Source organism: Cloeon dipterum, chromosome 1, assembly GCF_949628265.1.
Source record: "Cloeon dipterum chromosome 1, ieCloDipt1.1, whole genome shotgun sequence".
Taxonomy (NCBI): domain Eukaryota; kingdom Metazoa; phylum Arthropoda; class Insecta; order Ephemeroptera; family Baetidae; genus Cloeon; species Cloeon dipterum.
The window spans coordinates 29,908,013-29,922,550 of record NC_088786.1 but is presented as its reverse complement, the minus strand read 5'-3'; the positions used below and the strand labels follow the sequence as shown (position 1 = coordinate 29,922,550).

General features: G+C 43.7%; 2 protein-coding genes across 3 annotated transcripts in view; both read left to right on the top strand.

Annotated features, from left to right (window-relative positions):
* The window catches only part of pxb, a 132,511-nt gene that overhangs the window by 39,389 nt on the left and 78,584 nt on the right, over positions 1-14,538 (top strand). The window lies entirely within an intron of this gene.
* LOC135933887 (uncharacterized) lies at positions 8,752-13,214 on the top strand. The gene is made up of 2 exons (XM_065475296.1): positions 8,752-10,203; positions 12,926-13,214. Exon 1 carries the CDS (start codon positions 8,755-8,757, stop codon positions 10,192-10,194), a length of 1,440 nt encoding a protein of 479 aa, XP_065331368.1. The 5' UTR covers positions 8,752-8,754; the 3' UTR covers positions 10,195-10,203; positions 12,926-13,214.

The following is a 14,538-nucleotide window of genomic DNA, read 5'->3' as shown; positions in this document are numbered from 1 at the left end:
CCTGATGGATAGTGGGAGTTGGACTAAGTATAGTAACAAAATTCCAGGTCTGAGCTGCATGTGATATATATTTTTAAAAAGAAATATTTTACCCCTATTTCGCACTAGATTTCTCTAGAGAAATAATTTTTGAATGTGAAGTGCTATGTGAAAAGTAACATTTTCATTTGTTTAAAGTTATATGAAGCCACTATTAATATTGAAATAGAGTGTCAAATGAGTTTTAGCTCGGCGCATCTCCATTTAAGGTCCGCGGAGGCCGTTCGCTGGTTTTGTGACTCTGGCTGCTTTTTCTCCGTTTTGCCCTGTGTTTGTGCGGCTGCTGGCTCGGGGGGATGTGCGAGAGCGTGGTGCCTTGCGGAAGGGCCATAATTTACGAGTCAAATGACTGCGCCATCATCTTTTCCGCCGCGCCTTATTGCAATATTTGGCACGCGGTCCGGCAACAACGGTCATTAACATTTCTGGCACACGCGTCGCTACCCATCCAGCGCATAATTCACCGTTGTGTGTGTATGCTGTGCAGCCGATCATTGTTATTGTACACGCACGATTTATGCGTCGTTTTGAGCGAAAAGCGTGCAATTTCATATCCCCGTGTGCCATAAAGCCCGCGCCGCGGCGAAATATTCTGCCGGAGAGCGAATTTCTCTCACTAATGCGAGCCGGCCGCTAAGCGGATTGCATAATTTACTCGCTCTGTGTGTATTGGACGCATCCGGTGGCGGCCGCGAGGGTCAAATGGCCGCTGGATCGGCGAGAGTGGGTGCCGATTTAGAGTTATGAGAGCTGTCGAAATTACGCACGGCCGGGGATAATGTTGTGGGCCCCTGGATAATATTGTGCGTGTTATACAACACTCTGAATGGCTGGATTTGCGGCTGAGTTCGAGCACAAATAGCCGCTTTATCAAAAGCTCCTGCACGCGAAATGAAAATGACGCAGCACCCGATGCGCACTCACACTTTAGTTGATTTCAGCAGGATAAATTAAAATGTCGATTTATAAAGCAGACCTGATTGTTTGGGTGGAGGAGGGAAACATGTTTAATTATTTCTTTCTTTGAAGCTGAAACCCATTTAGAATTTTAAATGAGGTGAACTTACAATTAGGCAGCAAGCTCGTGGCATTGATTTTTTGTAATATTAATTGGGGCAAAAATGATCAAAATTTACATTTTTCTCTCTCCGAACAACGGCGAAATAAATTAATTTGGCAAAAAGCTGGTGGGTGCAGCGGTAAAAGCCCCCATGATCCATTTCGCCAGCCGGTCAGGCAGCAGACCTCGGTGTGCTGTTGTTGCAACAACAAAGGCGTGCGAAGTAATACAATAAACGCCGCACATCATAATGAAGAAGGCCCGGGAAAAGAAAAAGGGCGCGTGTATTGTTGCAGCAGGCGGCGTAAACAGCCCATTAAGCAGCGTCGACGCACGCATTGACATTTCGGCCGTGACCTTTTTTATTTACGGCTCTCAATGCAGTCCGGGGGCGGTGCAATTTGTCACGGAGGCTTGCCTAATTTATCGGCCCCCCGTACCTGCTGCTGCAGCTGCTTTAATTGGAAAGGGGTGGTGTAATGAGAGCCATAATTTACGAAGCACAATACACGCGGTCAATCCCGACAAAGGCGCGCTGACCAGCTCTCTGAGGGTGAAATCTGGTGCGGGGGCGAGTGCGGCCCCCTCGGGAGCAGCCCTCGAGGCGAAAAATCTCCAAATAAGTAGCCATTAGTCTGTTCGCTTCTAATAAGCTGGCGAGAATAAATTACCCGAGAGCACGAGAGAGCTAGCAGGGGTACTAGAAGCCATCCGAGAAATTGGCTTTTTAGGCTCGCCTCCACGGATGCCATACAACTGATGCTGCTCAGCGAGTGCGCATCGGTCAGAATGGAGCACGAACTATAAGGATAATATTTCAATTCCATTTGCCCCCTCACGCAAGCAATTTTGATGAAAGAGACAAACGTGAATGTGTTTTGTTTAAATTAGAAATAATGTTCAACGCTTCAGTATCGGATGAAAACCAATATAAAAGAATAAAATTAATCTGCTGTGTGAATTTTTACCTTAACAAGAAAAATTTCGACCAGTTTTTTTATTCTTGCCAGAAATTACACCTGGATCAGGACTTTTAATTTAACTCTGCAAAAAATGACAGTCAGATAAAAAACTTTTTGTTAATAATCCAACTATATAGTAAAAATTTTTAGCAGATATATCCAGGAATTAAGAAATCAAATAAAGAATGAAAAGCTTCAACTTTACTTTCGTAACCGATTGCATTTTAAAAATGATTATGATACAAATGATTTTAACCAAGATTCTCACTGAAGTTTGTGCTCATCCACAGGATTTGATTTGCTTGATGCTGAGGCCACTCGAGAAATTGGCTTGAGCATGAGGTAATGTGTGTCTGCTCTCTGTTCTGTATTGGTCAGAGAGGAAAATAGAAACGGCGCAGAAACACACTTTCCGTGATTGCGATTGCTTTCCGCATGCTTGTCGTGCACGGTTATTGCCACCGGGCTCGTTGCCGAGGAAACGACGGGGAATTTCACCGATGAATTGCAATGATAACGACGCCTGTTTACGGCCGGGCATTTGAATTGGTCAGAACGAGACTACAGTGGGGTTTCTCTAATTGCAGCTTGTTCAGTTGACAAAAAGTGGATTGCTCCCCGGGTCGAAGGTCATAACAGGGAATAGCACACAGGCCCCAAGAAATTACATTTAACTCAATCGCACTGCGGAAATCTTTATTTGAAGTTTTTATTTTTTGATATTTGATACCCGCTAGTTTTTTCTGCTACCAAATGCAATCATCTTTGCCATTCGTTTTAAAACGGTTTGAAAGAATAAATAAATATTTGATTTTTTGGAACTGTGCAGAAAATTCTCTCTATAATTAAGTTTATCTTTTAACATCTACTAATTTAGTCAAAGAAAATGGAACCAGCTGTCAAAAGAAGCATTCAATTGAATCTTAATAAAAATAAAAGAATCAAATCTTCTGACCTGTGAAAGGCAACTAACTCTATTGTGCTGTACAAATCAAGTCAGCAAAGCAAGCGGTACAAAGCGAAAAATAGTCTTTCTTCCGTCGCTCTCCCGACATCAACACAAAAAGACTCATCTTGCGACCCAATTAAAGAAAATCCTTCGCAAAAGCACGTGCTTGCTCTATATCTTAAGTCGCAAAAGCCAATTAATTACTCTCTCTCAATAAGGATCGGCTTCCGTTCCGCTCATACAGGCTTAAGGAGAAATCTCTTTCTTTTTAAAAACGCCTGAAATCAGCAGATAATTAGTTCTTTAAAGAAGATAGACCGGCTCTTCTTTTAACCTTAAATGTTCAAAATCGGACTTTTAATTTTACTAGTAAAGTTCATATCCAATACCTATGTAAAACAGAATTTCTGCTGTTCGGTTCGAGGAATTTGTAATTTAAAATCTGGCGTCTTAAATCATGAATAAAAAGATGTGTTGGATTTGATGTCAAATTTGGTATTAACAATTGAGAAAGTCTTCATCAAGTTTCTGATATCGATATTTTTGCTGGCCTTTCAATCTCGCACAATAGTTAGATTATAAGATTCTTGAATCCCTATCTAGGGATTGGGTGGACCAATCGGCGGATATCATTCCCGTCGAAGGTCGCGCGCGTGCAATAATCAGAGCAGTGAATACCTCTCATGGGATGAAACCTTGCCAGAGTGCGCGATAATAATAAAAAAGGGACTGCAGGCGGCGGAGAGCGAAAGGAAATGTTATTACAGAAAGATCAAAGTATTAAGATTGAATATGGCGGGGAGAGAGAAAGAGCAGAGGAAAAGAATCTGTCGCACGCTGCTATGGATGCGGATCCAAATTGGGGAGGAAATGTTTTTTACGCCGTCGGGTGAGGAGGAAAAGCTGCTGCTGGCGGTGGAAATGCATATTGCTAAAATATTTTTAAAGACAGAATCGTGAGGACTAGCATTTTGGGCGGAAATGTACATTGTGTGCGCATACGCCGAGATGTTGGCTGCTCTCTCAGTTTTTAAGCCGCAAACTTTTATCAGGCACTCGCAGAACTGTGTGAAAGGAAAGTGCGCGCGTATTTCCATTTTGCGGCGAAGACGCCGGGGCTGCAAAGCCGGGCAGGCGAGGAGAGAAAGAGCTTTGGCAACGTAATTCGCGCGCCAACTCGGGCTTTTTTCCATCTTGGCAGCATGGAAAGTTTTGTTAATGCTCTTACACTTTATTGGAAATCACTTTCCGAGAGCAGCCCGGCGACTTTTTTGATGCTCTTAAACCCAATCATTATTCCATTTGCACTGCATACACGCTCCAAGAAAAATAAGACGAGAGACGCCCCATTGTGATCACGAGAAACGCGAACTTTTTCAACTTGGAGCGTCTTTCTTCTGCTCAAATGCGTCCCCGATCCTCGGTTAATTAAAACGCAAAGCGGTGGTGGAGGTGTAAAACTCGTGCAATTTACAAGCGGGAGAGAACGCGAGGCAAAGCGTGATACATATTATTTAGGTACATATACACACACAAATTGCTGCTGGAAACGCAGCACGCGCCGCCGAATCCACCAGGTTTATATTTGACTTGCAGTTCGGGTTGGCAAATTAAATTATAATGTAATTTTGCCTCCACCGGCAGCTAACGGCGCTTAATTTATTTAGATTATTATTTGCCAGTGCTGTGAACTCTGTGGAGCGAGAGAGGCGCGACTGAGAGCGAGAACGAGCGGTAGACGACGTCAAAGTGGAAATTAAACTATTTCCCCCTCGCTTTCAATTCAGACGTGCTGCGCACTGCATCTCAACTGACTGGAATTCGTAATATTATTTAGCCACGCGTATTTCGACCTGTCGGAATCTTTCTCACAGAGATGTAAATTTGCCAAGCCGGGATAATATTACTTTTTTATATGTATCGTGCTGAAATGGGATCTTAATTAAGGTAAACAAATCGCTGTGGAAAATCTTAAAATTTGTTACGAAACAATCCAAAACATTTCCTCATCGTACTGACTGAAATGAAATTAAACCGTTCCCTTTTTGTAAACAGCACAAATGTTTTTCATCTAAATATTTAGGCATTTAACGTAAATTTGTTTTATTGCATAGAGGGATGAGGGTTATATGGTATATGGTGACTTCATCACTTTTCCTCTTTTTTATTTTTCTCACTGTTACGACAGTTGTGCAATCTATTGTTGTCCTCACCAGGAGATTCTAAATTCGCTCTACTGCGGCGTGGATTTTGTTTTGCAGGTAAATAACTGCACTAATCGAGGCCTGATTTTGAAGGGACGAAACAGCTGCTGTCCATTAGAAAACGCGTGCTAGAATTCCTTGCTGTTTATAGAGCTTCATTTACCCAATCATCCTGTAAAATCCAACATGGAGTTGAGCGAGTTCTAAAATTTGGGCAATTTAGTTCAATTAAACAGTTTTATTGCTGTTGGCATTATGGCCGATACGCTAAATAAATAGAATCAAACGAGATGAAAATTCATTGGTGCGAGTGGGTATCAATAACAGCGATGATATATATCTATTTATTTCGGAAGGCAAAAGTTCAGTGTGCCGTATGCCACTGGCGGAAAGGGAAATTAAAATCAACTCGGGCTAGCTGCGGCTGTTTCCTTGGGCAGTAAAATTTGAGTGATGAGAGCAGCGTGGTGCGAGCGAGTATTATGACGGAACCATCTGTGCCGTTTTCCGAGCTACCGCCGGCGCGGCGGCTCCTTTCCTTTTTAATGGCAGGCAGTTAGTAGTAGTATTAAACATCGCAGCCGCTCTCGAATGATGACGATAATAATAATAATAGCTAGGAGTTGCCTGCCTTCGATGGAGTTGTCAAAATTGTATTTTTTTCGCTCCCCGTCTGCGACTGGCACCCTCCAAAAGTTTCTCTCTGCGCGCCGTGTAATTTCAGCACGACGCCAATTTAATTATCAGTTTTGTATACGTGCGTGGAGAGGGAAAAGCGGGAGACTTTTCGGTCTTTTTTGGGTGCTGCTCACCGAGGGGTGACTCATGTGTGTTTGTTGTTGCTGGCGCGCTACAAAAAATTAGGAGGAAATTATATTCGCTCTCCCCTCGCGTATAATCTGATTAAAGTTCGGAATTGTGGTGATTCATGGGCGAAAGGGAAAATACGTGTGCGCCTCTCGCGACACGTCCTCCGAATGAGGATTTTATTATTTCTGTCCGTTCGTCTTGCCCTCCGCAAAAACAGGCGAAAATACGAGTTGGCGAACGCTGTCAGCTAGCGAAGATAAATTTGTATGCTGCTCCGGACCGGCAAAAAACGTGAAAAACGGGAGGAAAATGCGCGTCATTCTACTTGAACTTGTCCACCCTAATAGCTTGGAGGGAGGAAAATGTTTTTTTTTAATTCATCGCGGTCCAAATCCTATTATACATATTTGGCCGCAAACGAAATAAAAAGAGCATGCAAGAACAACACACAACTGAAAAAAAGTTAATCTTTCCCTCGTTACCAAACTTTTTGCTCATAATCACGGACGTGGATAGCATAAATATATGAATGCAAAAGCAGCAACTTTTTTAGCTTCAGTGTTAGTTTTTTTCAGGAGGAAAAATCAGGAGATATTTATTTTTATAAATTATTTCCTTAATTTATAAAAATAAAGACACCTCAAGCATACTTTTCTAAAATTACCTTATTTACACCGTTTCATTTTTAACTGACATGGTTTAAAACCTTTCAGACTGGAAAGTCCTGCCTATTCCAGTTCTAAAAAAGCTGTTTATCTTTATCTGTCCTTCCAAGATCTTTTGATTTCTTATGGACGTATTTCTCTGTTTCAGGTGGGTCAAAACTTTTGTTTGTCAAACTGAAGATATGGTCAGAGTGTTTTTGTTTTCGGCTATTTGGTGAGTGGTTGTTTTTGCTGCATATGCACTCTCCTGTTGAAAAGTTGACAGTCAGCTTTTGCTATGTCCTTGGGAAGCATCCATTCCCGTTCCCCTCTTAATTGAACGAGCCGGGAATTCGGTGCCTTATTATCGCAGACTTATCAGTAAGAAACCTTACCGAAATCTGGCCAAAACACACGAAGAAACGCGCGTGCGGGGTCAGAAAAGCACGCAGCGAAATCAGTTTAATGCCATTACTTGCCGAGTCTATTCCGGGGGAGAACGCCTAATGCGTTCCATTGTTTTGCGAGAGCTGCGGAAAATCCCCCGGCCCAGCCCTTATTCGGAGAGGCAAGAGAGCAGCCAGCGCATTTCTGGAAAAAGAGTTAAATGATGTCGGTGCGGAGTAAATACCGCTGCCAAGGAAGGAAATGTGCGGGGAATTAATGAGCTAGCTCAAAATAATAATAAGGAGCAGTGCAAGTCGAGAAGACGGAGGAAAAAGAAAGCAAGGTGTGAGCCGAGGAAGAGAGTGAGAGAAATGCCCGGCTGAAAAGGGCGGTACATACAACTTAGACGATATAAGGGGTCTCTCGTCGTGTATATGTACTTTTCTGGGAGGAAGCAGCGTCCCTTTTTAATTGGGGGAAGACACTCGGTGCGAGAGTATCAGGGCCAAGAAGGGATGTGTATTATTTGAACTCTTTCTTGCGCCGTTATTTGCAACTTTAAAGTGAGCTAAAATGTCGTAAAAGTAAAACAAAAGGTTCTTAGTACGCAGAATGATGGGAAGAGAGGGTTTTATTACATTATTTTAGATTTTTTACACTGAAAAGAGTGTTTTCTCTGAAAGGGATTTTGTGCACAGTATAATGCTCTTTGATACCTTCAATATTCTGAAGAGTATAGGAATGTCTATACAGCTCCTAAAGAGTTAAGCAGCTTTCTAACAAACCTTGGCTGAAGTTCTCATTCAAATTTTGTTCTTTAATTCTTCCTGAGACAATATGATTAGACTGAAAAACCATAGCTCAATCAGTAGAAAGCAAAAAAGGTGTTTTAAATGTTTTAATTAATTTAATATAAAACCAATATGCTATATCCACTGGAAAAATAATAAATTACGCAAATTACAAATAAATGTAATGTGACAAAATAGATGTGGTTCACCCACAGCAAATTTAAATTTAATGCATGCTTCGAAAAAGTTGAAAGATTTTGTTTCTAATTGCTAGAGGAGTTAATTTGTAATTTGGAGCCACAACTATAATATCTCTTTCCCCCATTCATCCCTCAACGCAATTTTATTTAACCAAGCCGCAAAATATTATTCCTCTATTTCATTGGATGCAAATTTTGTTTTTCTGATCCACGAGACAGGAGCAGCTCATCCAGTTGGCAGGAAAAGCAGCCTCAAGTCCCAGGGGCTGCAAACCAAGCCGGCGAGAGAAAGAAATAAGCGCAGGGAGCCTCTCTCCGCGTTGCCGACGGGCTGCTCGCTGCTACATTCCTGCTTCCTGCACTCACCCCTGAGCCGGGAAACGCGCGGGGCGGTTTTCGGCTACATTGTGAATGCATGCACCTCACAAGGTGGCGGCAAATGAAATTGTCTTCCTGCTTTCTTTTATGCATCTCACACAGCATGCTTGCACGGGGAGGGCGGCTGTTTCATATTTCATGATGGCTTCGACGCCGCGCCATGCAAACGAGCGCCGCGATGAAATTTCCATTTTTCCTCCTTTCGACGCACACGAAATGCCTTGTCTTTGCGCGGTGCAAGAAAAACGCACTCTCACCATGCACTTTTTGCGTTGAAAAAATCTGGCCAGGGGTGGCCAAATTCAACTTGCATTGAAGAGAGGGGAAGACATGGCCGCCGCAGCACGCAAGCTGAAGCGGCTCCTGCTTATTATCGCAATTACAGCGGTAATCCGACCTTGCAAACCGGGACTCCAGGACCAACAGAGGTATGAAGACCCGCGTTCGGGATTTTGGCAACTGGACGGTGCGGACTGCACCTCTTCTGTCCGGGGGCCGAGTTTTCCCATATGGCAAGTGTTATCTCATTATGGGCGCATAGAGTCAGCGGTTACGCGAGCAATTCGCAGAAGGCTGTGCAGGTACGGGCAGCACCAGACCGCCCGGCACCCACTCATCCTATCTGGAATGTGCACCACACGTCCGCCGGCGAGCATTTTTGCATCAATTTTTGCAGGCAAGCACCAGTCAGAATCCACGCTTACTACCTTCATTGGGACCGGAGCCTACTTTCTCATTATTCTGCTCGCCTCCGGGAACATTGAACCGAATCCTGGCCCCGAAGACGCTCCTCAGGACCTGATTGAACAAATAGGCAAACTTCTGGAAACCCAACTGACCGCCAAACTGAACGTCACCAATCAACACATCAGCGCAAGCAATGAAGGCATAAAGGCACTGCGCACCTCAGTCGACGGGATAGCAGACCAGCTTAATTCAGTTAACAAAAAGGTTGACGCGCTAACCGCGGAAAAAAACGCCCTCTCAGCCAGAGTGTCTGTCCTGGAGAAGAGGTTGGCGATTCTTGAGAAAGATAGGAGGAAGAAAAACATGGTAGTTTTCGGGCTGTCATCCACGGCTCCTATCGAGGATGCAGTCAATGAAGTACTCTTCAAGAAGCTGCAACTCGAAGAACGCCCTAGCCGCGACATTGTGGAGAGCCAGTTTCGGATTGGCGATCCCAAGGGTGAAAAGCGGCCCATCATCATCCGCTTTAGAAGTGAGGCTGACAAGGACCGCGCAATGCGTAACGCTGGGAAACTGAAGGGTACAAGCATCGTGGTGTCCGACGACCTCACACCCGAAGAGCGGTGCGCGCGCAGGAAGCTCGTCGAAGCGCGAAATCAGGCGAACAAAATTGGCCTCCTAGCGAAACTGCAGCGGAATTTCCTGGTCGTTGAAGGAGAAAAGCTGACCTCTGACGATGTCTCAAAGCCAGGCTGGCTCAGAAAGTATCAGCAAAGCCGAGCCACAGACAACCAAGGCATCGACGCAGAGGCTGAGAGCGAGAGCGGCAACCCGACGGACGATGGACGGCCCAAGAAGAAGAAGAGAACACGCCAAGAAGCGGCGATCTCCCCTAGTGATCCTCCGCTTCCTCCTCCAGCCGGACAGCCCTTGGATTTTGCCACCGCGCCCCTCAACAGCAACAAAGACAAGCAGGAAAAGGCGGTGGGCAAACCCCAGAGGGGCAGGATGGTGGAGAGGAGGCTGAGGTCAGCGACAGGCAGCAGCAACGGGTCGGACTCGGAGCGAAGCCACCAGAACTGAATTTGCGAGGTGATATTATTTACTTTAATTGTGTTAGCAATGCAAATGCAAATAGCTTTTTTAAAGTTGTCTCCTTAAACGCTCAATCGCTGGCCAATGTGGATCATATAAGACTGCTTAGACATTATTTATCCTTTAAATGCGTTGATTTAATTTGTATTTCTGAAACTTGGCTAAAAGGCAAGCACGATATAGATGCCCAATTTACCATCGACGGCTATGAATTGTTTCGGCATGATAGGTTGGCTACTCGCGGAGGCGGCGTTGCGTTTTACCTGAAGAGCGGACTGAAGTATAAAATTCTTTCTAAAAGCCAAAACTCTAATCCTGATACAATAGAATTCATTATTTTTGAAGTAAAGTTAAAATATGAAAGCATTTTAGTCTGCACGTTATACAGGAGGCCCCAAAATAACGTATTATTCGAGCCACTATTTTCTGAACTCCATAAATGGTACACCCAATACGAACAGTGCCTCGTTGTAGGCGACTTTAACTGCAACTTTAAAGATCACGGTCCACTCCTGAGCAGTCTGCAACAGTTAATGAAAGATTTCGGGCTTAAGCGTTTGCCAATCGATGACACGCATTTATCTTATAACGCCTCGACCACCATTGACGCTATTCTGTCCTCGCCAGAAACGTCGTGCGCCAGCTATGGCAAACTCGAAAATAACCTTTCGCATCACTATGCACTTTATGCCGTTCTCGACCTGGAAGCGTCCGAAATTAGCAGTAACGCTAAATTTGTGCGAGAGTTCAATAAAATTGATCAGGAGCTATTGTTAAAGCGCGCAATCGAAATACGCTGGCACGACTGTGAACCCGAAGCCAACCTCGATGACCGAGTAGCGAAATTCACATCAAATCTCACATTGCTTTTCGATCAAGTCGCCCCTAAGAAACGCATCAAAAAGTGTACCAAATTCAAGCCGCAGCTGCCCGCAACAATTATTGAGCTTTCCAAACAGAGAGATAAAGCGCGGAAAAAAGCTGAAAAGGCGCAGGACGAGGAGTCGTTCAAGTCGTATAAAAAACTGAGAAATAAAGTTAAACAACTGACGCTAGGCTTTCACAAATCAATAGTATTTAACACCCTGAACGAGCTGGCCACATCCAATCATGTCTGGGGCAAGCTGCGATCTCTAGGCTTGATTAAAGATAAAACTCAAATTGTAGACAGTCACCTTCCAACAGATAAATTAGTCGAAGAGCTCACGATCAGACGAGCTGCGGAAGTGTTATTAAAAATCAAAGCTGACTTTCGGCTACCTCGCACTATTGTCGGAGAGCAGAAATTTTACTTTCAGTACGTCACACCTACAGAGGTTAAATACGCTCTCAAGGGGATAACTTCCTCAGCAGAAGGGGTTGACGCAATTTCTAATAAAATGTTAACGATGTCGATTGATATAATTTTACCCACGTTGGTTTTCCTGATAAATTCGTCACTTCAATCAGCAATATACCCCAGCGAATGGAAAAAAGCCATTTTAAAGCCGCTGCCAAAAGTGCGACGCCCAAAATGTAGCTCTGACTACAGGCCAATTAGTATTTTGTGTACCATCTCGAAAGTACTAGAAAAAGTTGCTTACGATCAAATTATTCAGTACCTACAGGCGCACGAGGTTATAGACACTTTTCAATCAGGATTCCGCAGGCTGCATAGCACGACCACGGCGCTCCTCAAAATAACCGAGGATTTACGCCTAGCCATTTTCCGCAACGAAATCTCTCTGATGGTTTTCCTTGATTATTCAAAGGCATTTGACCTTGTTGATCATGCTTTACTCCTCAGCAAAATGCGCCAGCTCAATTTCTCTGAATCAGTGATAAAGTTTTTTAAGAGTTACTTGTCCGGCCGACTGCATGCAATTCGCGGTTCAGATGGTAAAATGTCTCAGTGGGTCAGTATTGAGGCTGGCGTTCCTCAGGGAGCTGTTCTAGGCCCACTTCTTTTTTCAATATTCACGCACGATGTGGTCAGCTTATTTAAAGGTCGGTGCAGCTACCATTTGTACGCTGATGACATTCAATTATACATTAGTTGCAAGCCGGATGAAATCGAAAGTGGCATTCTCAAAATGAACACAATATTAAGCGACGTCGTCAACTGGTCTGAAATGCACGGCCTGAAACTCAATCCACGCAAAACGCAGGTGCTGTTAGTGGGCTCAGAGCGGCAACACTCCCGCGTACAGCTCGACTCAATCGGCAAAGTTAAAATTAAAGACAATGAAATTCAATTTAGCGATGAGATTGAGTTGCGTGAGGTTGAATTTGAGTTCAGCGAAAATGTGAAAAATCTAGGCATCGTTTTTGATAAAACCCTCTCCTGGCATGGCCAAGTTTCGCGAATTTTTCAAAGAGTTTACGGCACCTTAAAAAACTTACAAAAATTTAGAAGCGTAACCCCAGAGAAAATAAGAGTGCAACTTGTTAAGAGTTTAATCCTGCCCCATTTTGACTATGGCGATATTGTGTGTTGTAATCTCAGTACCTGTCAATTAAATAAGCTACAAATACTGCAGAATAATGTAATTCGTTATATTTATAATGTTAAACGTGGCCAAAAACTGTCTGATCTCTATAAAAAATGTCAAATATTAAATGTAATCGATAGGAGAAATCTGCACTTGTTAGTGCAGACACACAAAATTCTGTACAAAAATTGTCCGCCTTATCTGTGCCATTTAGCAACCAAAATGTACGATGTAAATCTTTTTGGCAGGACAAGAGCGCATCAAATGAAACTAATGGCCCCATTTGTAAGTGTTGAAGTGCCCGAAAACTGTTTTCAAGTGCAGAGCTACCGCCTCTGGAACAATCTTCCGCCGAATTTGTGTCTCAACGGAAACCAAAGTGCATTCAAGGAATTTTTAAAAGAACAGTACCTCAAGAAATATTGAATCACCTCTCTTTTATACAATTATGTTCAAACTGATATTATTTTGTCTGGATATGGCAATGTATGGGGCAAAATAGCCCTGCAGAACCATAATAAAGATTACTTTGAAACTAAATTAAGCGCGGCGTTGCGGGGGTTGAAGGCCGGATCCTTCATTGTGCTCTCGCCGCAAAGAGAGAGGAGGGCGTGAGATCTCCCCCAGGAGGTGAAAATTCGTTGCCAAATTCAAATGCCCATGATAAATAGACTATTTTGCGCTATAAGTACTCCCTCGTGGAAGCATATACTGTCCAAGTGGAAAGTTCATTTTGTAAAAGGCGCGTCGCGACATAACTGCTTGCTGGGGAGCACGTTCCATCCACATATATAGTATTAAACTTTTCCCTCACAAATTTCGGTCTTATTTAGCTCGATAAATTTCGCCGTCATCGCTACCATTTGATAAAAAAAAATCAACAGAATTCTGCAAAATGCTTGTAGCAATCTCCGCGGACACAAACCCTCGCTTCGATAGGACCTTTTTAGATATATTTAATCTTGTATGCGATAGAAATGCGTGCTCAGACAGAAAGGCAGAGAGCCGGCGGCAAATGAAATCGGAAGAGCGCCTATCGCAATCCGGCCACGCAAAATTTGGCAGCAAGACGGAATTTCCTCGCAGCAGGTGAAAATTTGACAGCTTGACAGCGACGTGCTCTACGCGAAAGAGAAGCAGAGCATAGAGGCCTTCCCTTGCATTCTCCACCGACGGAGAGAGTTTCCTTGAAAGAGATCCGTCACGTTTTTGCGGTATATAATCTTAGTTTGCAAGTGAAGTTTTTGAGCATGGCCCGGGGACTCAATAATAACAATAATGCGCGTGTGGTTGAACCTCGTGTAAGACTGCGGAGGAACGCTTATTATTCCAAGCAGCATCGCTGTGTGCGTCTGTCTTACCTCGGGGCAAAAACACCCGCAGCGAATGAGATGGATAAAGACGTGACACATCCACACTCGCCCCCTGCGAAACGCACACGAGCAGAGCACGCACGCCACGCCGAGCAGACACCTCGGCTTCTCTATCTGCTTCTGCTACCTGACGCTCACTCTGCCTTCACCCGACGAAATAATGCCGAACTTGCCTGGAGCCGCAGGGACGAGCAATTCGATAATTGGAAAATACAGTCGCGAGTAATTGGGGTGTGAAATTTCTGGGGGGAAAAGCGCACGGAAGCGAAGACATGTTATCAGCGTTTACTGGATGGTCCTGACAGCGGGATTTTATTATCATGCAGCCTTTTTAAATTTGCAATATTTAAATACCCATCAGCTATTAATTTTTTAAGCATTGCATTATTTTAAAGCTTCATCACTTCGTGAATATAAATTTGTAAAGAAAAATATAAGCAAAAATATCTGTAAATAAAAGAATATGATTTTGTCATTTTATCTTGATT